This window comes from Frieseomelitta varia, unplaced genomic scaffold, assembly GCF_011392965.1.
Source record: "Frieseomelitta varia isolate USP_RPSP 00005682 unplaced genomic scaffold, Fvar_1.2 scaffold_819, whole genome shotgun sequence".
Classification (NCBI taxonomy): domain Eukaryota; kingdom Metazoa; phylum Arthropoda; class Insecta; order Hymenoptera; family Apidae; genus Frieseomelitta; species Frieseomelitta varia.
In genome coordinates this window covers 39,989-65,454 of record NW_025110611.1, presented here as the reverse complement: position 1 = coordinate 65,454, position 25,466 = coordinate 39,989, and the positions used below count along the sequence as shown (strand labels likewise).

Below are 25,466 nucleotides of genomic sequence, written 5' to 3'. Positions count from 1 at the left end.
CTTCTACTGATTACCAACCGAAAATCCGCTTCGACAGCAGCAGAAGCGAAACGTTCTCGTTTTAGCTGTAGAATTTTTACTATCGTCGCTGGTCGACGATATTTTTTAAACGTTTCCTATTAGCTGATTTCGAATTTAGAAGGGAAAATTTCTTTCTTTCTCTTTTTTTTCCCCTCTCGAGAATTTCTATCGGTTTTAAGTTTCTCGAAGTTTCTCTGGAAATGTTCAGAAACTCAGAGTGATCGATCTCTTGGCTCTTTCGATTAATCGATCGTCGAAGATTTCCTAAAGATTCGAAGGGAATCTTGAAAACTTGAGGTTTCTTTAATTCGGGACGTGGCTGTAAATGTAAAGACTGACTAGTCAGTCGTCTATTCCGAAGTTGTGTTATATTTAGCCTCCACTTTGTCACCGTGAGTCAGTGACTAATCATCGATCGGTATTTCATTTTACTTGGCGAAAAATCCTCCTGATAAATAAGTAGAGAGGAGCAACCTTTAAGCAATATATCACTCAGTTATCTCATCGTTGTCGCTTTTGAATCTTATTCTGTCACGCAGTTCGTTGTTGCAATCGTTTGACGAAGAAAGAAGAATTTCAACTGTGTTGTCGCACTTGTCCAATATTTCATTCGATTTTCTCTTTGCTTTCTCTGGTTCGTGTCGCAATTGCCAGAAAGAAAAGAGCAAAAAGCAGCACGCTTTTTCACTGGCCACTTCGTCAAAAACTATTCGATATATATATATATCGATATATGTACATATCATCCAAGTGAATCTCAGTTCATTACGATTTTTTGGAGAGTAGAAAATCGATATCGATACTGGGATAGACCTTACTGATATAACTGCACTCTAACTGAACGATAGAAAAAAAAGAAGATTTCACAATGGAGTTCGAAACGCGCGCTTTGATCGATTTTTGCTTATCATCTGGTCCAGTCACCAGGGCTAGGTATGTTCATAGAAATTCTCTAACGTAATTGTTATTAACTTTCATCCTTTCGTTCTGAAGAATTTATTTCTACTGCCGGTGGATCGCGAATATTCATGCACATGCATATTTTTATGAAGAGACTTTTTACTTTTATTAATCTCATCAATTCTTTCCATTATTTTTCTTTTTTTTTAAATTTAATTTACACTTGCATCAGTTGCATGATTTCATTGTCGAATTTCGAATATCATTGACAGCCGTTTTATCGAATCTTTTTAACATCCGACCTGCCGAGTAAATATGAAATCGACCGACTTGACAGAGAGAAACATTTGCTACGCGATTGTTGCTTAGAGGATAAAATGAAACGTTCTTGCGAAGGAAACGTTATCTCTGCTTGTTGTTAACGTCAGACTAATTTATTATGAAATCAGTGAGAAGGATTGAATCAATGAACTCTCGACTCGGAGGTTCAATGACAGGCTAAATGCAACAAAGTATATATAGTCGCGAGCAGAGACGATGGACGTCAATCTATCTACTCTAGTTATCCTCTGGTTATTATACTTCAACATGTTAATGCACGGTCGATTAAATATTACGTCTTAAATATAATTAATTAAAAGTACGATGTCAATCACTTCTTATCTCTCGCGCCGAACATTAGACACGTTTTTCTCAATCCTAGGTAAATTTTAGCGAATTTAAAAAACAAAAATATATCATGTGCTGGCATAAAATCAGTATTAAGAAACCCATTTCTTATCACACGTCGTCGTTTTTACTCTCTATATGTTTTCCCTGGACGTTGTAAATTGTTGTAAATTAAATTAACATCGCAATAGTGCGTAAGAAAGTGAAAAGAGATAGTTAGGAAGAAACGATAGTAAGTTACTGTACAATTTAGTTGACCTCGCGTGGATTCCACCTCGGTTTCGATACATTGGCGTAAAATTTTTTGATTGAGCGAGCCACTGATTGGTTTGGATCTGTATTTTTGCAGGTCTGCGGGGTCCATAGGAGCACGATCCGCGCCCAGCACGCCTCTTCAAGTAGCTCCTGGTGCGCAACAAGCGGGCCAGCAATCGATTAGCGGCTCACAGCTTACGGTAGCCGCTGCCAATAATTCGCAGCCTCCGAGGAGCCCGAGCCACGTGGCCTTGAGATGTAACGACAGGTGAGTCCTCGATCTTGAGTCAGTTCGCAGCTTTCTTTAACTCTTCAGTCACGTGGAAATCACATTCTACTTATCCCGTCGAATTGAAATAAAATCAATGCCGCGGTTATGAGGTTATGAGCGGAAAATTAAAAATCATTATTACTAAAATTAATACGCGGAAAAGTGAAAGTCATTATTACTAAAAATAATTAATACGAAATATATGTTAGACATAATATGGTAAATAATAAACTAGATATAATATATATTTATTATATATTTTATATTTTATATATATAGCATATATAATATTTATTACATATAATATATATAGTTTATTATTTACTGTATTGGACATAATACAGTAAATAATAAACTAGATATAATATATATTTATTATATATTTTATATTATATATATAACATATATAATATTATATTATATTTATTACATATAATATATATAGTTTATTATTTACTGTATTAGATATAATAGATATAATATATATTTATTATATATTTTATATTATATTTATAACATATATAATACATAACATATTTATATTTATTACATATAATATATATAGTTTATTATTTACTATAGTTTATTATTATATCTAATATATATTTCGTATTAATTTCGAAAATTTCCCTATAATATATTAGATATAAAAACAGTAAAAATAAACTATATAATTATTAATTTAAATGTAAAAAAAATTAACAATCGTACGAATTTAAAATGAATCGAAACTGTTTGATTTGTACTATTGAATCTGTCAGATCGATCGCGACCTCCGGAGAGGGTCAAGCACTGCAGGTCGTCTGTTTCTGGTTTGCATCGTTTAGAAATTTTATAAACTTGTCATATCGGCGGGTATTTGCAGATTTGAATTGCGGATTTTTCAGAAAATATATTCCACCATACGTATTATGCAATACATTTTCCTGCTCTTTGCATTTCAATTTTTTTCTCGATTGAAGTTTTATACTTGAACAGTTCTAGCGATGAACTTCAACCTTGAACTTTGCATAGGGTACTTGTTTCATCATGAGACACAACAGAACGATCAAAGGATAAGAATTTATTGTATTTATTGTATAGATTTGACAAGTCCATTTGATCCAAATAATTTACTATTATCAAATAAATAAAAAATTGAAATTTGTAATCTACAAGTCTATAATTTCGAGTTAGATTATGCACTGTTCTCCCTTATGCGCTGCACCAATTTTCCTAGCCTAGTTTTACATGGGGCCAGATGGTATCCTTGACGAATGGGGTTAAGACAATTACACCGACTGGCCATTTGTGAACTGTGCTTTATAATATGTTTATTGCATAACCTGGCCAAACATAGTCGTGGAAGGCTTCAAACGCTGTTAATCTTTCCGCAATTCTATATTAAAATTGATCGACGATAAATAAGCACTTCGTGTTTATTTAATGCGGCTTGGCTGTCGCATTAAATGAAATTTATTACCGCGCATAAAGTTCTTTATCGTACATGTATAATCGTAAAATTGCCATAGGTATATTTATTAAAAAATATCTGCAACGATTATTTCTGGCAGCCGTTGAGAAAAATTGACACGTGGAAGTTAAAAATTTATGATTGAAAATTTCTAATAATGTTTCTAATAATATTATCCTTGTTTATTTATTATTTATGTTATTTAATGTTATATAATTAAATCGTGATTTTTATAAACTCAAATTCTTTACGTTATGTACTGGAAACTACATTTAGTATCCTAAAACTACATTTGGTTTCCGAGTGTTTGGAAATTATAGCGTTCTTTATATTGTATTTTGAAATTAGTTTCATCTAACATTAGAGTTTAGTGACAAAATTATACTTTGGTTTCTGATTATTCGGAAATTATTACCAGTCATTATAGTGTTCCTTATATTTTGAAATTAGTTTCATTTAACATTAGAGTTTAGTGACAAAATATTTAAATATTTTATTATATATTTTAATATTATAAATTATTAATATTATAAATATTTTATTATATATTTTATTATATAAATATTTATTATATATTTTATTAAATTATGTTATTTTATTATAAATATTTATAATAAAATAACATAATTATATATTTTATTATATTATGTTATAAAGTTTAATGACAAAATTATAAATATCTTATTATGTATTTTATAAATATTATATATAATATATATAATATTTTATATATTATATATTTTATTATATAAATATTTATTATATATTTAAAATATTTTATTATATATTTTATTATATTATGTTATTTCATATTGTGATTCAACAAAAGTTGAACCAGGATTAATGCTAATACAGCCGATGATTATCGACGATTAAAGCGTAAAATTTGCACCGGAAGTATCAATGTAAAAGGAACAGAATACAGATGCTTTTATTTAACATCTCTACAAAATTCCCAAGAAAAATTATAAACTGGTTATTTTGATAATTTTCATAGTTGCAGGGTTAATACGAATCTGGGTAATAATGGTAGTTTTGATATCTCTGTCACTCACACATTGAATATTCTAGATTTTGAATAATTAGATTTCGCACTACGAATGGCTGTAGCAAAACTTATTGTCCAGGTTCTAAAAAATTTGTTAGTTGCGCTTGATAACGTATCGCTCGATATCGAAACACCTGTTCACACAAGAACGTGCAGAAAGCAAAATATTGCGTTGTTCATGCGACACCTGCCTGATAAAGATTCTGAGCTAAGAGGTGGCTTTTATGACTGTCGTGTCCTTTTACATATTCTCGATTTCATTGGCTGCCATTGTTCTGATCGATCGATCGATTCTAACGTCCAACGGTCTGGCTTTAAGCATGAATTTCTCATATTAAAGAATTTTATTTTTACTTTACTATACGTTTAGATTTGTAAGAGAAATTTTGACATTTAATTTAATAAAACTCGTTGCACAATTCAAGATAGATTTTGAATTCCTCAAGGAGAATGAAAGGCATTTCATACAGTTGACGCAAATTTAGATCTTTTTCTGTATGTTTGGAATTAGAATGTCACTAACAATGGCTGACTTTATGATTTATATACCAGATTATTAGGAATTACACTGCAGCCTATGCTCTAAATTGCAATCTCATTTTTGAAAGATGAAGATAACGAGCTTGAAATCATTAAAATGCTATCATATTTTTGAATGATAATCAAGCAACCAAAATTTAATAATTTTACTAGATATTTGTTCATTATCTTCTATCTGAATAAGTGAGACTTTTCTCAACGATCGTCCTCGTGAAAATTTTTGAAAGCAATTTCTACTTTTAATCTCGCAGAAAATATCAATTATATTTGCGCAGGTGTACAATATTTTATCGTTTGTCTTGTAAATCCTTGGTGTAATATGAGTGCTTGTAAATGAACAACGATTAAAGTAAACTATGTAATTTCTTTTATTTGAAAAATCTTCGTGTTTGTCTTCTTGAGAGCTGTTCACTGTTACTCTTTATTATCAATCGAATGTTTCCTTTGAATTCTACGGAGATGTAATCGGCAACATTAATTTCTATAAATTGTAACACCTGAAGTTTGGTAATGATATCACGCACATATAGAATGAGTCATAAATTTAGCGATAAACTATACAGATTCTTACAAGATATAATATTTTTCATGCAACTAATGAGTCATACTGCATCGTACTTCTTTCTATAGAAATCCACATCGTTTCAAATATGTAATTTTAAATCATGAAATAAATTAAAAATGCCAACTCTCGTTTTTCGTGTCTCAAGTTTAATTTGTTTCCTCGGTTTCGAATGCACGTGGCGATAAAAAGTTGATATAATGAAAGGACAGATATATCATTTCTTTTTGAAAATAAATGGAGGCAATTTCTGCGCATTTAACCATAAACGTACGATGCTTATGATAAATTGATAAATGAAAGGTTCAAGTAAAATTAATATTCGAAAGAGAGAAAGACAGAGAAAGAAAGAATCGACACGATAATATACGATACGATCGAACGATTATACATATACCAGGTTTGTTGCATTTGACGATACTCGATCTCGTCATTTATTTACATACTTCAATGCATCAACATCTCTTGCAAGATTTCATTGCGTCATACGTAAATATAAATTGTTATATACAAGAGTCAACGTTAATTATCATTGTATTACTCGTGTATCAAGCTATTTATTTTATTATTTTATTAATTATTTATTTTATTTTATTAATTATTTATTTTATTATTTTATTTATTTTATTATTTCATTATTATATATCTTATAAGTAGACTACAGATTTGTGATGTTAATTCGTATGAGAGTACAGTTGGTGGAAAATTATGTGTAATTTTAAAATTTTCTTTAGTCACGTAAATTTACTGGTACATTTTATGGTTACATGCACATAACATACACATAAATAATTACACAATGGTTAACACAAAGTCTGATATTCATTAGACTACGTAGATTTATCCATTCATACTTAAAATGTTAAAATTTAAAGAGTGCAAACACTGCTGCGGCAATATATTTCAAGTAAAATATTACCCGAAGGAGTATAAAACGAACCGAGTTGTATTTTTTGTATTGTTAATGAATTTTTCACAAGAAAAAAGAAATTGAAGTATAATCGTTATTAATACGGAATTTTTTTCAATTCTTCGTTGGAGATTCTCGTTCAAAACAAGATCGTAATCCTTTGAATTAATTGAATGTATTGATTAATTGAATGTAATTGAATAAAGATATAAAATGATGTCTTATATAATATTTTTTAATATAATACATTATATAATATTATATCTTACATGATATTTTATATCATACAGCCAATAATTTTGTACTATATTAATATAGTTTTGTATCGAATAATTATAATTAAATAATTTATCTATTATATTATATTTATTATATATTATATATATTATATTATATTATATTATATTATATTATATTATATTATATTATATTAGTCTTATGTTATGTTATATCATATTATATTATACTATATTATATTATACTATACTATATATTATTATTACTTACTATATTATTATTATATTATATTATATTTATATCTCGTCATTCTATAGTTTGCCCTCTGCAACAAAGATAACGATCAAAGAGTGAAAAAATACACACATCACATATGTGTCGTTGAATAATTATCATTAATCATAAATATAACAAATATAATAAACACTAACAAATTACTCTCACGTTTAGGAATATTTTAAGACAGGCTCCTCTATTTCACGATTTATCATCAACGATATCATAAAGAAATTACAACAGCAATGCACACTGTCCGTCAAATGAGACTTATCGCGAAACTTTTTTTCCTCTTTCGAAGTTTTCTTAATATTCAGTCAGGTATTATCGATATCAAATGCCCGGCTCGATAACATCACGATATATCCTGGCGTTCGTCAGTCTAATACAACACGATACGCGACACGTTTGCCAATCGATACACCGCGACCGTGATCGTCGGTCAAAGTCTTGCGGCGTTTCCTGTACACGCAACGTATCGATCATCGTTTGTACAACTTATTGTTGTCAAGTCGGACGAGAGAGATTCAATCGAGAAGACGAAAATTAAATGGAAACGAAGGTTGAAAATACAGCGAATTGATAATTGAACGTGTGCAAAGTTCGCACTTGGGGAACGAAGAGGCAACGTGTTGAGATTAAATTGAGAAAACGGAAATTAAACGGGAGAGAAGGTTGAGAGGCAGAAACGAAAGTATAGTCGAATGTTTGAAACGCTGGTGCATGATTCTGGCGGTGTTTGCGAACCAAGATGCAACTAAGGGCTAAGATTAAAAGACGGAAATTAAGAGAGAAAGTTGAAAATAAACAGGGAGGAAAAGAAAGTGTCGTCGAACGTTGATTATTGCCACCTGGTTTCCAGTGGTTTCAGCAATATTTTTAGCAATAAAATATTTATTTAATAATCAAATATTTTCCTTAAGGAACGAGGAAGATAAACGGGGCAGAAATTAAACGAGAAAATCACGATTGAGTAAGAAGGAAAATAATCGAGAGGAAGAACGTGTGATCGAAAATTAAATATCCAATTCGCACCTGGCTCCAATGGCGTATTTGGAGAAGAAACTATCGAGAAGAAAAGAAATGAACGAGAAATCAAACGAGCACGGATTGAACTCTTAAGGGAATCGAAATTGTGCAAGAAGGACTGAATGAACAACGAGGAAAGGAATCAACTGTCAGAAAAGAAGAATAAAACTTGCAATTTAGAGGAAATTAAATCGATCCTAAAGCGATTGAAATATACAAAATACAGGAAAGATCGAAATTAAACAAGAGAGAAACTCGAAACTTAAACGGTGAGAAAAGAAGTGATAAATCGACGTGGAAATTCTGAAGAGTCCACAATCAATCGATTATAAGATGTGTTTCTCGTTTTGTTTCTCCTAAAGATATCCTCTTCTTCGTGAATATTGGAATAAAGACAGGAATCTTCTTTCACAAGGAATACGTGTTATATTAATCTTCGTTGAACAGCTGAGTCTAAGACGACGTGATATGTTTTCCAGCGAATTCAGTTACCAATATATCGCATCCTCGATGTCTCGTCTTCGATCGTTGCTCGACCTTAATTTGTATTAAGCTGACTGGTAGCAGGGCCGCAATTAACGATCGAAATAATTCCTTGGAACGTTCTCGTCGACCAATTGTACGCCAGTTTCGTCGAAGGTGGCTAACGATTCGTTTCGTCGAATTGTCAATCGTATATAACGTGTCGCAAAATAAACCGGAACATCTTCCGCGAGGAAGATCTCGTTTTGGTTTCTGACGGATCTGTGGAGTCTTGGCCACTAAGATTTTTAGTTCGTCCGTCAGATCCGTCGCCATGGTTTTCCAATCGCGTTCCAAGTTCTACTCGGAGTACGACGTGTGGAGCAACGATATCTGGAGTCCGAAGATTCGGAAAAGAAGGTGCGAACAGTGCTTTGTGTATAATTGTCTGTGGACGTTTATGAGAAAAGCGTTACAGCAATCATTTGTTTATAATCGGTAAATTGTAGATTTTCATGGCATTTTTGGAAAAATTTAGAAGAACATACGTTGATTATTTAGTGGATGAAACAAGTTTCTACTTGGGCTGTAATTTCCAATGTTTGTTCTACAGTTTGAATATATTTTTTCACGAAGAATCGTTCCTTTGTCAATTATAATTACTGACTTTGCAATGTATTATATTATATTATTATATATGTCAATTATAATTACTGACTTTGCAATATATTATATCATATTATGTTATATATTATATTATATGTATTATAATATTGCATTAATATTATTATATTACAATATTATATAATACATATAATATAATATATTATAATATATAATATAACATAACATAATATAATATAATATAATATAATATATTGCATAATTTGCAAAACATTCAAAGCAAAAAATTCTAAATCTTCAAAGATATATATTCATTAAATATGTATAAATATATGATGAATATGAATATCTGTGAATACAGATATGATTTTTATCTATACAATTTTATCTATACAAAATACAATTATCCGTAATTAATATATCAAAAAATTTCATTATAATTGTAGAAAGTAAACGAATGTCTATTTAAACTCCATTTCTCTAATTGCGTACATAGAAATATGAATCTGCTTGAACATCTGCCATATAGTAATGATTTAAAATAAGAGCGATCAGTCATAGTGACGCTATCGGTGACTGCATTGCATGAAAATTAACGTCATCGAGAGAGTTTACTTTAATTATTGAGAAGAGACGTCTCAGTTGTTACTAGTGTCTATTAGTTTGTGTATTCGAAACTTGCGTGAATAATCCAGTGGTGAAAAATTTATTTTTCATTTTCATTCGTTCTACTTGAATTTCGATAGGTTGTTAGTAGCATGTTGTATACAAACTGTATTCGATTCTGCGCGAAAAATTGATTTCAAGAGGAAAAGTAAAAATTTTTTCACATAAAGCTTCCCTTTGGAGAAAATGGAGCTTGAAAATTTGTCAGGTATATTTGAATTTGGTTAATTGTGGATAGAAGAGAATTGTTGACAAGCGTAAAAGTAAGTAAAAAATGTGGAATAAAATTTTGCCACTTGAGATCTCATCTTACAGATTTCAAAATTTAATCTTCTAGAAAACGGGGTGTTTTATGAGAGAAAATTTTAGTTTACATTTTTTGAGACGCGTGGCATTATTGATTATTCGCTCTTGTTTAGTATAATTAGCCAAATTCAAGTGTACGTGACAAATTTTCAAAGCCGATATTCTCGAAAACGGAGAATTGAAAAAAATTTCTTAGTTATTTCTTCTTTCCGACTTTTTCGACGTAGAGTCATCCTCTTTCCGGTTGTTCCAATTTTTAAACGTTCCAAATTATTATCTCGAATAATTTAATATCTTCTAAATAGTTAAATTTTAAATTTCACGTCTATAGATGTATAGATTTTAGAATTTCAGTTATATACCTAACCACAAATTATCGATCTTCGCCAAACTACAGCTTTTTGCTATCTGTAAGATCATTTTAGTTATACAGTGTATGTTATCAACAATATCAGATTTTTTTAGTTGAATATCTTATTGAGGTATCAGGAGAACGCAAGAAAATCGGTTTTTTCCCCCTCGAAATAAATGTTAATCTACAATTTTCTTATTCGCGTAACTTTTTTCGTACTTTATATATATATAAATATATATATAATACTATATATATAAATATAATATATATATAATACTATATATATAAATATAATATATATATAATACTATATATATAAATATAATATATATAATACTATATATATAAATATAATATATATTATACTATATATACTATTATAGTATATTATACTATATATACTATAATACTATATTGTACTATATATAATATTATACTATATTATACTATATACTATATATACTATATATACTATTATACTATATTATACTATATATACTATTATACTATATTATACTATATATATAAATATAATATAACATTTTCCAATTTAAAAAAAATTTCTTTTTTTCATTCTTTCAGTCATCTTTCTAAACCGCTCAGCAGAAGTACACCATCAATGGCAGCTGGTGGTGTAACGCAGGCTCCACCAAAGGTTAGTAGATCTTCGTCGACATCGTCACCAACGACTACCAGCAGCGCGAGACAGAAGAAATTCCACAGGCATTTCTCTCAGGTAATTCGCAAGAGTTTCACTCACATGTTCGTTCGAGCTTCTCGCCTTCACGACAAAGATTCACCGTATTTTTCCTTGGCGAGTGGGAGAAAAAAATTTTTAAATCAAATAACACAGATAGATGGTCATTTCTAGAAATACTGTGTGTTTGATATTTACATAAGTATTACACATCCTTGAGGTAAAAGGAGATGTACGTTGTGAAACTTTCAAGAACCAAAATCAAACGCCTGATTTTAAATTTAAATTTAAATCATTTTCTATATAGTCATTCCACAGAGCAGAGAGTTAATATCGCATCGTTTGTTTCTGAAAATTCTTTCGCTATCGATTGAAAACTCCACTCGAACGTTGTTTAGCTTGATTTCTTCTTTTTATCCCTGCGAATATCGATAAGTACAATCTTCTCTCGATCGTAATTGGTTTCTTATCGCTTTTGGCTTCTCGTAAATATGTTACAGATCCAAGGTCCATCACGTTAGTTTGATGTATTAGAGTCGTATGAAATAAAACGTGAATGTGTTGACACGTTCACACTGTCCAGGCCTCGGGCCAAGTTTTATAATTTATCGACGTGGCAGAGAAAAGATCGTGACACTACGATCGTGTCGACACAGTCTGTGAATGAATATAATATTTCGATACGTACATCTATACTTTACTAATATTCCGATACTAGCGTCATTTTAATCCTCGCGTAGCCGACACCGTTGACCCAGAACTCGAATCAAAAAAGCAAAAAAGATCCAGATGCTATATACGCAAAGAACATGCAATATAATACAACAACGTCGTACGTACGCAGTGCACATGAATGAAAAAATGTGTCATAAAATATAAATAAATATATAAACATAAATAAAAAATATGTATAAAATTTTACATTTTTTAGACAAACTCCTCTCCTGCCCATATCACAGACATTATTAGATAACATCCTTTACTAAAAAGTTAGGTGCAGAGCAATTACAGTAAAAATTCAGTCATGGGTCAAAAGTGGCCCGGCATCGCTCAATTACGTCGGCTACGCGAGGGTCAATAGACTTTCAATTCAGAAAGCATTTAATCTATGAGCTATGTATTTGGCGCAGGTCGCTGCGGACGAACGGGTGTTGAACTACTATAGTTGCGCGCTGGTAGGCGACATCCTGTTGCAAGGGCATCTGTACATCACGCCGAACTACTTTGCGTTCTACAGCAACGTGTTTGGCTATGTGACGAAGCTACTGATACCTACGGTTTCCGTGTTGAAGATCAGCAAGGAGAAAACAGCACGGATCATTCCAAATGCCGTGGCGATCTCCACGGAGGAGGAGAGGCATGTCTTCTGTTCCCTTCTGTCCAGAGACTCGACCTTCAAGCTGATGAAACAGGTTTGGGACGCGGCGATGGAGCCACAGCCGTCGCCAGCGATTCTACCGTTGACCAACGAGGAGAAGCTCCTCGCTCCAGACACGCTGGTCGTCGATGACTCCGAGGTGAACCCCGAGGAGGATGATTCCAGCATGTCTGAAAGCGGGACGGATCTGAATACCAGGCCGCCGACCGTCTGCACCGACACCGATGGCGTTCCATTGCCAATTGCCAGGCCTAGTTTGCCGCCACCTGCAAAGTAAATGAATATTCTTTCCGTATCTTTCACGGTGATTGGTTAGACGTGTGTTATCGTTCGTGAAAGTATTCGAGTTCCCTTATATAGAAATTTTTTAATGACATATATTTAATAAATAAATATTTTAAATATATTTAATAAATAATTATTAATAAATAAATATAAATATTAATATAAATATAAATAATTATTGTATAATGATATAAATATAATATGATATAAATTTATTTTTTTATGAATATATATTAGATACGTGTGCTATGATTTTGTAAGTTTGTTAACGAGACATGATGACTCGTGGATATAGAATAGGTATACATATTATAGATATTTTAAATATATATGCTGTAATTTTGTGAGAAAAAGATTGTACACCAATTTACTCAGACTCGGTCGCTAAAGCGTGAAATCTCTGCTTTCAGAGCTTCTTTCAAAGATATTTTCATATCATGTTTGAGGGGTAAAGATACTCTTTCTCTCGGAAATTTTGAAAAATTCAAACATCTTTACGGACACTGAAAAAATTTCTTTTGTAACGAAATTTACCACAATCTTGAAGATTATGATAATCTCCTAACAGATTTTCACCCCATATATTACAAAAAAAAATATGCGAAAATATATTACAAAAAAGCAATTGTTATTACATGCAAACAGCGATATTTGATGCATTTTCAAGTCATGTATCAAAAATACTACACACTGGGCAGTGATGAATTTAATTAAAATTTAATTTAGAAAAAAACTAAAATTAAAATTAAATTTTAAAATGTTTTTCATGAAGTGTACAAATACTATATGAGCTATAAGATATTTATATTACAAATACAATATATATAAGATACTAGATATTACAAATTTACAACGAGTCAACTATTTATTTAAATGAAATTATTTACAAAGCAATTGAAAGAGATTTCGTAATAAAATTTCATATTTACTTGAATCACGTTAAAAATATTTTACCTTATAATCAACTATTTTCGAAAGACTTTTAATAATTACCTGTCGCTAACTGTTTGTTAATTTTTCAGGGTGGAACCATCATCGGTGTCGATGCTTCCAACAACGTCCAACAGATCCAAAGTCGTCCTATCCTTGTTCACGGATTGTTTGAAAACTAGCACAGTGATCACCATCTTAATAGCTCTTCTAGCAGCTCTATACGTGTCGGCGGCTCTGATGATGATTCGCATCGACAGGTTACACACAGCGTATCTAAATCATCCGCTCGTTTCGCCGGAGCGTTTCACTCAGGATCGACTTTTGGACTACCTTAATACAAATCTAGATCAAATAGTAAAGGTACGATTATCTTCTTTTATCTCGGAAATGTGGATGGTACTAGCTTATCCTATAAATAGTATAAGTGGTTGAGAACATTCGTCTTTAATTCAAATTACAAATTACAAATTCAGATTTTATTCTTTTACTAAGTTACTTTTGTAACATGATAGTACCATTCGTGGTTAAATATTGAAAAACTGTGCAGGTTTCTCGCAAGAAGAATATGACAAATACACTTTTGTTGACTTTTTTATTTTATTTTAAGCATTGAAGTACATTCCTATTTTTTTGCAAACTAAAGTATTGAAAAGAAGGAAAAGATGAAGAAGAAATGAGGAGGACAGCTGGCTCACGTTCCAAGGATAATTAACAAAAAACTAGCAGTGTAATTAAGTTACAACAAGTTACATTTTAATATTGTAATAAACAATATATTTAAAATTTATTTAAAATCAAATGAAAAGGCAATTTTGATACCAACAAGATATCTACTGAATTTAAAAACTTGCTCCTCTGTAAAAGATAGAAGATTTGTTTAATCATATCCTTCCCCAGAGGCCCTCCTCACATTGTCATCGATTTAGGAACTTAACCAACAATAAATATTCATTGTTTCAGGTACGACAGAGTCTACAGACGCTGTCGCAGCAGTTCGTGTCGATGGGTCAAAGCGGTGAAACAGAGCCGAGCGTATCCGGTGGCGTGTTAGAGCCGGAAGACGCTCCGAGTTAGCCCCCGACGAGGCTAAATAATTTAATGCAACCAAATAATACGAGTCCCCGTCGCCTCGCTAGCGTATGAAGCGTCTCGTATTAATACGTCGTTGTCTTCGTGGTCGGCGTCGATTATAATCGGCGTGCGAAAACGATCTCGATTCGGGCGACTGATTGACGGTGTCGCTTCGACGATCCTCAATAGGCAATTGTTATCATTAGAGTACCTAGACTTATCTGGACAGATTCCGAGGATAATAGATTGTTCAGAGTAAAACGATAAAAGAAGACAAAGCTTAAAAAAAGAAAAAACAAAAAAAAAAAACAAGAAAAATAGAAAAAAAAGATGAAAGTGAAAAAAACGTGCGTTGAGGAATTTTCGAACAGGGGAATCGTTAATAGGATTCCTTCACACCTAGATTTGAGAAGCATGCGTAACTCGAGTCTTAATTTTCAGTCACGCTTGCAGAATTTAAATAAGACGCTTAAATGCAGTAACAGAGATAAAAAAAAGTTTATATATATATATGTATATATATATATATATATATATATATTTAAAGAAGAAACGCCATATATACGATACATGTGTACGAATGTTTGCAAGACAAATTGTACGATGTATGGATATGACGATGAATTGTCGAACACGAAGCAAAAAAAAAAAAAAAAATAGAGAGAAAAAAGAAAGAAATATTCGAGCGCGCAACGCGAGCGAAGGGATTTTCGTTTTTTTGAACTAGTCACGTATTTATATATTACCCCACGTACAACAAGAGTATAATGAACAAAGTGGAATATATATATATACCTTATATTATATATTATATATATAATGTATGATAGTGTAATATTATATGTATATTATATATATAATATATTCTATATTATAAAGAAGCTATATATATATATATATATATACATATATATATGTATATGTATATGTACATATATATATATACACATACACACACACACATAGATATGCATATTTCGCGATTACTTGTTGATTATTATATATCTGATATATCTGAGCTAGTTCAGGCACTACCTTTTTCATCGATACAACTGGCAAAAGAATTGCATTATAGAATTAATAAGGTGGTTATACACATTTGTGTCGCAGAAAACGAGAAGTTCTGTATTGTATCGTGACAAGTGAAAGAGTACCAAGAATGAAAAAAAAAAAAAAAGAAATTTCTTATTCAGACGAGCTTGTGCAGTACTCCGATCGTTCGGAATACACGCTATTTTGTCGTCGAACATCGAATACTGCGCCTTTTAGACAAAAAGAGTTAAAATGAAAAAAAAAAAAAGATGAATAAAGAAACATTGCATTTCCCGCGCACACTGGTGTTCCTACGAAAAAAAAAAAACTTTTCTGATCGTTCGTTCGGAATGGTAACGAAAGGGTAGTTTCCTTTATTTCTCTCTTTCTTTTCGTATTTTTTTTTTTTTTTTTTTTCTTTCTTGACTTGACTCTTTCGAGACTCATTCTTGACATGCGAAAGTGCTCGCGAAATATTTCATTCACTTATGAGCGTATTTCAATGACAGTTGCACATATGTTCTTCTATGTATGTGTGAAACAATACGAAGAAACGTTCGGACAAAGCGTTATTATAATTGCGGTTATAAAATATGGGATACGAGAAACGGGAGACTTGACTGTGATAGTAGGATCGAGGATCGCATTTTGTTAAAACACGACCGCGTTTAGCAGATTCGTTGTGTGTTTGTCCCATTAAAAGAAAAATGAAGTAACTAAATAAATAAAAAAAGAAAAAAAAAAAAAGAAACCTAAGGTAAAACGAGAGACTGGTTGTTACGATCGGACCAAAAAAAAAAAAGAAAAAAAAACTGGCGTAAACGCGGTCGTCATTGCGCGAGATCGCGTGGGATCTAAAGAGAAGTGCTGTTACATTATTTAGCTAATATTTATAAAAAAAAAAAAGGAGGAAGAAGAAAAGAACTATGCGTACGTCAAAGTGAAATTTCTTTGAACCATTGTTTCTTTCGATATCGTTGATCATTCATTGCAGTTAAACGATTGTGATTGTATTTACCGATATATAAATGATGTTAATTTTTTTTTTTATGATTTTAAAACACACACACACACACACACTATGCCTTTGCTATTGTAAGTTTTTTTATTCTCGTTACGTTCGCGAAACGTGTATTTTAAATTATAAGGGGAAAAAGGAGAAGGCGATAGAAGAAAAAGAAGAAGAAGAAGAAGAAGAAGAAAGCGAGAAGATATAGAAATATTGGGGATATATTTATCTGGTGGCAATTTAGCAGACTATTTAATTTATTTTTACCTGTTTTTAATTACAGACTTATATTTTGAATATTTCTTTTCCTTTTGTATATTTTACGTTCACGTTGATTAAATTCGCTGGAAATTTATGGTTGTACATGCCTTTTTAACGCGTGGGTTACTCGCGAGGGAGTGGAGGAGATACTTGTGCCTGGCGTGTGCCGTAATGGAAGAAAATCGGCTGCATTCTAAAATAGAGAAAAGGAAACATACGGGGGATTCGTTCATATTACGATTTACATCGAATCTTATTTTCTCTCATTCTGTTAGATCGAACGCGTTTGAAATTGAACGGTGTTGTTAATATTAGATCGATGCGTATGAAATGTCGTTTCTTCGAAATACCAGTTTGTCAGTTGAATTGGAATACTTGTGAATATTTATTACTGATCAGAGTCAAATATTGTTTCAAATTTATGTCGAATTTAAGTCGCGAAACCAACCACTACTTATTACTTGGAGCTAACTCCTCTTTACAGCAAACGAAATAGAATATGTATAAAAAATAAGGCTGCCTCATTCTTGCTGCAAAAATTTTAGTTATTAATTAAATAACTGCATTAGTTATTAATTAATCAACTGCATTAAAGGAGGAGAAATTTACTATGCACGCATATTCAATTGTTAAAAACACCTGTAATAAATATAATCGAAACTTTATCGTAATAATCAGAATAGTTCTGCAATTTTATCATGGTTAGAGTTTCTTCGAAAATTACACTTGAGGAAAGTCTCACCTTATGTTTGGAAAAACGACACTTCGTATACACCGATCTAATACGGTACAGAAGAAAATAGTGAAAGCTGGACGACATTCGTCATTCGAGAGTTAAGAGGAACTAGAGGAAACATTTAAAACTGTCTGACAAAACTTGACGACATATTTCGAAACTATTGTAACTTCTTGCATAAAGTGTAAAGCATTGTTTTTTTTTTTTTTTTTTTTTTCTGTAAGAACTTATCTGCATCATTCTACTAAAAGTCACTGAAGAATTATATAACCAAATAATTCGCAGATGTTTATTGAACGATTAAATGGAGAAACTATTTTTAAGGATGACTAGTTGGTGACAGTTGTCCATTGGATCTATCTGTGGTCAGCGTTCCGTAAAATTTCTAACGGAAACCAAGTCTATTAAAGGGCGTTTCTCTCTTTCCGTTCTCGTACGAATATCGTTCGCCTTAATTGCGACGTTTTCTAGACACTTTCAGAGCGATGCTCAACGTGCAACCTCGTTATTCCTAGAACATGTATCCGTATATAACAGCTCTTGATTTGTACTTGTTATACGCGCACGAATTGTTCGATTAAACTTGCTGTACTTTTTCGAATCTGATGTCGTTAAGCAGTTCGATCAAATTGATGGAACTGATGTATGGATCAGTGGTGATCATTGTCTCAGACACAATAGGTCGAAGCTAATAGTTTCTTCTTTTTGTAAATTCCTGATTTTTGGAATAAAATAGTGATTATTTATACGAGGTATATTTATACGATAGTATATATCAAATGTCATAAAAATTTTGTCCCTTCCATTGTTCGAAAAGAATAGAATTATTGTTAAATTTCAATTGATGAATTACAATTTGTTTCTTGTCCTCGCAATGTTAAGTTTGATGAGATTCGTTTGCTTGTTATTACAATTTTGTTATTACAAAATATTAATCTTTTAATTCATGGTAAATTAAGAATTTGTTATAAATATTACAATAATGTCGAGTTATTAACTTATACTGTAAATATTACATTACTTTACTCTCAGGTTAATGTTTTATTTTCTGGTATAGTGTGCTTTTATAACAGTATTGTCCGTAGGGGAAGTAATTTGTATAATGATACATGTATAACTACGATAATGTAAAAGTTTATTCGGTTATTTAAATTATTCCCTTTTTCTGTTTCTAAATATTTTATCCATCTACTATTTTATTGAGTATTCTAATTGATAGCAAATGTTAAATATTAATATTAATTTAATATCTTAATATTAGATATTTTAATGTTGTTAAATATTTTCCAAAGTTTCTTGTTCATGTTCCTTACGATTCTTTTCTTTTCGAGCAAGAAATTATCAGTTTGATTTCATTTGCAAATTATTGTAGTTGACAATAGGGGAACATTGTTAAAGCTTGGAAAGAAACTGTTTGACAAAAATTCAAATTTTAATTACATTTGATCTATTTATTGTTCTATAATTTACAAAAATATATGAAGATCACAAAACAGAGGTAAAATTGCGCTTTAATTGAAGTTGAAGTGTCAAACTACTTTTTTTATTCTTATTTTTAAGACACTTGTATCTTTATTTAACTAATTTCACTTTCTTCTCTTCAACCATATGCCAAAAAGTGGATCTGTCATATTTCCTCATTGTGGAATCTTCATATAAAAAGAATCAATATAATACATTTCAGTGTCGAATGTACCAGTCTAAATAATTACAATGTTTTTTTGCTTAGTCACGCGAATCAGATTTTGAAAACGTGCAGCTCTTGTCGACGAATTGTACCCTTTGCGTAAATGAGAAGAGAGCAAATTTGTTACACTCAGCGTAGACGTCTTTAGAATGCATTTGAGAACGTGTGTTGGTTCCTGGTGAGAGATATACGTACTTGGTTGAACGAATGAAGGGAAGAGGCGAAGGTGAGAAACGAAGGGAAAGAGGGCAAATGGAAGACCGTACAATTTGAAAATCACAGACAGACCAATAATTTACAACGTAATTTGTGTAGTCCGATGAGACGGAGCGCAAATAAATTTATGGAAAAATTGAGGCACCAATTTTCTTCGCTTTTTCAGCCCTTCCTCATCTGTGCGTGCACGCGATATCAATCGCATGGAAAACCACAACATCCATTTACGTTTACAATACGAGCTAATTAGCAATATATATCAAACCGATAAGATAATATTTCGTTAATGTTTCCTTTGTACGTAAAGTCGAGATTGAAGTACTTTTCAATAAGTATCTTCCTTTCGTTTTTGTTTAAGAAAGAATTTACTTTCTAGGAAAAGGGTGGTGTGTCAAACCTTGAACTATAATGTCAAAATTAACATTTCGTACACACTTTTCCTTATACGAAAGGAACATCACTCTCTTTCGTAAATAATCTATTTTTTTTTTTTTTTTTGGTGGCTTTAATTAATTTCATACTTAAATATATTTATTTAAATTTTTTTATATTTAGTGCTTCATGATATATCTTTTAGCGTTTTATCAGTGTTATGTTTAAGTATTATGTTTTATATTAACATAATGATTATTTTACAGAAGAAAGTATTTAAGAAAGAATAAATTTTCTACCTGTTGAGATGAAATGAAAAGAATTATTTCACGATATCGGATGAAACGAGCTGCTGAAAAATCAGAAGCGGTGCAACTATCGTAGTGGGGATTGTAGTTAGCTCGAAGCAGCTTGTTCGTATAAAAAGACAGAACATCCATGAATGTCAGTGCAGTGAGTGTAAGTTAGTTGTTAATCGTGGTTCGTCTCTCGTCTCCAGAATCGAAGAAACGTCTCCAATTTTCCGATTGTAATTTGTAAGTTTAACAAACTGTTTTTTTTTATTTTCTTCTTCATTTTTACAATATTAATTTTTACAATATGTCCGTCAATTTTAATTTCGCAAAATAGGAACGAGAAGAAAATTAAATTCACATTGAAAATATTTGTCATCACATGATTTTATTTAAATAATTGGAGTCGAATAGTATATTGAGAAATAAAAGATTGTGACAAATTAATTACAAATTGAATAATAAAATATTTAAAAATAAGCAATAATATATATCTCCTAAAACTTTTGGATTCTTATAAGTACCAAAATAACAAAGTATGTATATTAAAGACTGATGAATTCATTAGTTTGTGTCGTTCTTCAAGTTTTACAAATTTTTTTGATAAATTAATATAAAATTTTCTTACAAAGTAACAGTCGCGATTTTAATGTATTACCTTACATAAATAATTTAATACAAAAAAAAGAGAGAACTTTTTAATTAAATTGAGAATATATAATAATCATATATAATGCAGATATTTAATTAATTTAAACTATATTTAAATTAAAATTTAATTTTAATTTAAACTTAATTATAATTTAATTACAATTATATTTAAATGACATTGAAATTAAATTCAAAAACGTTGTATACACAAAGATTACTTCATACCAATGACATATTTTATTTATTCATCTTTTCAACGAAGTTGGAAATCTGAGAATTCATCGAAGAAATGCGTGAATCACTTTCGAGAGTCATTGATTCCATTCAGGGGTGAAACACACCCGTTTTGTAATGCAGCACACGTTCTTGGATTCCGGATATTTGCGCAACAATTGGATGAATCAAAGGTAAATTCCAAGTTGTCTTGCAATTGAAAACACGTCTGGTATTTCGGGGACAGGACTCGTTCACCATGTTCGATGCTTCGTGATTACCATTAACATCCCATTCTTGGAGAACATAAACTGCAGTTTATGTCTCGACGTGTGCTTACATGATAAATCGGGGAAAAACTGAATTTTCAATAGTTGATACATCAGTCAATTAATAGTTAATCGGTATATACTAAATTTAATAATTAAACTGGAATTAAAATTAAATATTTCAGTCAAAAAAGAACTAATTAATATTTTTGAACTTAATAGTCGAGTTAATTTTAATTTTGCTGAATGTTTTATTTAACTCAATTGATATCATGTTGTATATTAATTTTTTCGATGATGGCATTATAGTCGATCGAATTTCGATGAAATTTAATGGACATTTAATTAAACTTTTGTTTTTACAGACGAACTTATAAAAACGAGATGAATATTCCTATTTTTCAAGTAACTGGTTATCTCTTTAGTTACGAATAATGTATTTGTAAAATTCAATTACTATCGACTACCGAAAGAAAAATTAAATACGAATTATGAAACATAATCTTAAACTTTCTATCATTGATATAAATTTGTATCATTTGTAACGACTTTGAAGGGGACAAAATTTAATGAATTATATCTTCAATAAATATTTTTATTAATGACGTTGGAAATTTAATCTAAGCGCTCTGATACGACTAAAATAAATACGATCGTTGCGCATTTCGACAACGTTAAATCACTCCTCGTTTTACCGAATGTTTAATTCTATACCTACGTTCGATGTACATCGTTCAATTGAAATATTTGAACAAATTTTACTATTTTGAAAAACGAAAATGTCAATATGTTTTATAACATTAAATAAATAAAGTAAATAAAGAGAGGAAGGAAAGTTAATAAAAAATATGATAGATAAAAATTATCTGTTATATAAAATTAATTATTTATGTATATTAATTGATAAAAATTATCTATTAATATACGTAAAATAATCTATTACTATACATAAATTATCTATTAATATATAAATATCTATTAACATAAAATATCTACTAATATACGCAAAATAAATTAGCTGAGAAAATGTTTACAGTAGCAAAGACCTTGTTCTTCGAATGAACATTTCTAAACAAGGTGAGAATTCTTGCGAGGCTGATGTTAAACGTCTGTTCTTGTTTCTAATAACAACGTTGCTAAATATAACGAAGATATTCTCCTTCATTGTCAGGTTAAAGCCGGCATCGTTTCCTTGTTTTATCACATTCCAGTTATTAATGCGTAAGGTTTTCGAAGAATTTGTCTATCAGTGAAGGATGCTTCCTGTTTTGTCACCACAGTGCTTTTAATGAACTTGAACGTGACATGAATGAAAGTAGTGTGTAAAGTAGTATTATAAATCTTCGATACTATCATTCGTACAATATATATACACTATATAGTATGAATGAGAGCATAACTATTTCTAGTGAATGTGGTAACGCACGGTTCTTCGCAACGATGAATAACCGTACGTGTGTTATTATTTTTTATCAGTTCACCTTATGTCACAAATTAAATGAATCAGTTCCGATCTGTCATGATATATTGTTGACTATGTTTGGCTAATTTAAGTCAAACAACAATTGGTTTTCTTTCACGTGTTTTATTATTTTAACTCAATTAGTTTATTTGTCAAAGAGTTTTATTATTTTTACTCAATTAGTTTATTTGTCGAGATTTAGATAGAAATAAAAATAAAAAAATAATTGAGTGAATGTGTTAATTAAGTACAATGTTAATTACAACATTGAATATTTTTTGTATTATCCACACGTATATATGTTGAAGTTATCATAAAAATTCGTCATAATTTTTTTATAAAATTATTCCTTAAAGAAAGAATTTAATTGCACAATATACAATTTCGCGAACCCGTTGAATTTTGAGCCTTATCATTAAGGCTTCGCGAAATTTATCAACTATTAACATAAATCTTATAAAATGTTTCACACATGTTCGTACTAAATGTCTTTGACGAAGTATATACAACCTAATAGTAGTTTATGTTCAAATAAATGAACTCAATAAACTTGAGTTCATGTTTATATATAATAATATATATTTATATATAATAATTTTTATATATTTTTATATTATTATTATAAATGTGTAAAATAATTTTTACATTATTATTATAATATGCAAAATAATATATAATATAAATATAATATATAAAAATAAAATATATTATATTTTTATTTTATATATAATACTTTTACGTATTATATCTTTTAATAATAAAAAGGTTTAAAATTAAAATTTAACTCGTACAAACCGAAATCGAAATTGTAGTGCAGACGACCATAAATATCCCCAACCATTTGTTTGTTCCCAGTTAAGAACAGAGCCAAAAGTCAAAATGTCGTCGGAGGAGCCATTAGTCGTCGAGATGGTCTATCTTTATGAGAAAGACAACGCGAAGCTGCATCACACCATCAATTACGAATTGGTGCACCTTGAACCGGCGACACCCGTCCTCAGGAGGGGTCAGTCATTTCACGTAGCCTTGAGATTCAATCGGGAATACGTAGATGAGACCGACATCGTCAGATTGCTGTTCAATTTCGGGCCAAATCCGAACGTTCTTAGAGGAACCAGAGGTGTGAACACCATTACCTACAGAGACAGTTATTTGACCGATTTGGAGGCGTGGGGTGTTCGTTTGGTGGGTGTCAATGGGGTTGATTTGACGGCGGAAGTGAGAAGCCCCATAGACAGTCCTGTTGGCATCTGGCAGTTGAACGTGGAGACTACAGTCGTAGGAAGCAAAACGCATCCGAACACTTATAATTACGACAAGGACATTTATTTGCTGTTCAATCCTTGGCTGAAAGGTGAATAAATATATATATTTACGTGATAAATTTGAATGAAAAGCATCTGGACAACAATTGTTTAACGCTGGAAATACCGGCGAATGAAGTATGAAAAAAGTATGTGTCGAATAAATTGAAATGGAGTAGAGAAGATCAATTTTTATTCGCGCGTAACATTGTAAATCTGCAAAAATTATAAATTGGTCGTTTCTACCACTCTGATGGTTCTAGTGACAATGTCATCTTGAACAAGCAAATGATTTTATTATTATTATTGTTCTCTTTTTTTATTACAATCATTTTACTTTGATCACTAGGTAAAATAACTTCCTATTTTATTTTATATCTTGTATTTTTCTACTTCTTCAAATAATTCTATTCGATTTTATTCTATACATTTATACGTTGCGGTATATTTTGTTTCAATGAATGTAAGAACACTTGATAAGGAAACGATCTGTTTGAGTTGGACACAAGATAAAGTTTCTAATATAGAAATAAATAATAAATTAATATGTAGGATATATAATTTGTTATTTTAAATTGTTCACTTTTCACATTTATTTCAATCAAATGTTATAGATTACATTCTTCTTTTATTTTCAGATGATTTGGTGTACATGGAGGATGAACAGCTCTTGGACGAGTACATTTTGAACGATGTTGGGAAAATATGGGTCGGTTCATGGGGAAGTGCACGCGGCAGAGAATGGGTGTTTGGTCAGTTTGATGCCTGCGTGTTGAAAGCTTGTCAGTTGTTACTGGAAAGATCCGGCATCAAAGCTAATTCCAGAGGAGACCCAGTCCAGATGTGCAGAGCTATTTCGAGAATCGTAAGTTCAATTTCTCTTCAATCGTTCGTAGAAGTAAACTTCAAATGTAAATTTACACATAAAGTATTTTTGCTGAAGAAAAAAAAAAAAAAAAAAAAAAAAAACAAAAAAACCTAAAAAAAAAAAAAACAAAAAAAAAAACAAAAAA

At 30.8% G+C, this 25,466-nt stretch overlaps 2 protein-coding genes across 4 annotated transcripts in view; both read left to right on the top strand.

Moving 5' to 3' along the window:
* Positions 1-265: 265 nt before the first annotated feature.
* On the top strand, positions 266-20,037 carry LOC122536290 (GRAM domain-containing protein 2A-like). 2 transcript variants are annotated; one of them, XM_043668532.1, is made up of 6 exons: positions 266-954; positions 1,940-2,113; positions 11,167-11,320; positions 12,412-12,932; positions 13,967-14,237; positions 14,838-20,037. In XM_043668532.1, the coding sequence occupies exons 1-6, from the start codon at positions 890-892 to the stop codon at positions 14,949-14,951; spliced, it is 1,299 nt and encodes a 432-aa protein (XP_043524467.1). In that variant the 5' UTR covers positions 266-889; the 3' UTR covers positions 14,952-20,037. The 2 variants fall into 2 exon arrangements, with proteins under 2 accessions (XP_043524467.1, XP_043524468.1); XM_043668533.1 differs by lacking the exons at positions 266-954; positions 1,940-2,113 and adding an exon at positions 8,409-9,053.
* Positions 20,038-20,669: 632 nt separating this feature from the next.
* The window catches only part of LOC122536289 (hemocyte protein-glutamine gamma-glutamyltransferase-like), a 12,071-nt gene continuing 7,274 nt past the window's right edge, over positions 20,670-25,466 (top strand). For both annotated transcript variants that reach the window (XM_043668531.1, XM_043668530.1), the window contains exons 1-3: positions 20,670-20,797; positions 24,005-24,503; positions 25,092-25,318. In XM_043668531.1, the coding sequence (XP_043524466.1) occupies positions 24,029-24,503; positions 25,092-25,318 (702 nt within the window). In that variant the 5' untranslated portion in view covers positions 20,670-20,797; positions 24,005-24,028. The remainder of the gene's footprint in view (positions 20,798-24,004; positions 24,504-25,091; positions 25,319-25,466) is intronic.

Excerpts from the sequence above, each read along its gene's own strand:
- LOC122536290 (XM_043668532.1), top strand. The coding sequence starts at position 890 with ATGGAGTTCGAAACGCGCGCTTTGATCGATTTTTGCTTATCATCTGGT. Across the intron at positions 955-1,939 it reads GGTCCAGTCACCAGGGCTAG|GTCTGCGGGGTCCATAGGAG; the intron begins GTATGTTCATAG and ends GTATTTTTGCAG. Across the intron at positions 14,238-14,837 it reads ATCTAGATCAAATAGTAAAG|GTACGACAGAGTCTACAGAC; the intron begins GTACGATTATCT and ends TCATTGTTTCAG.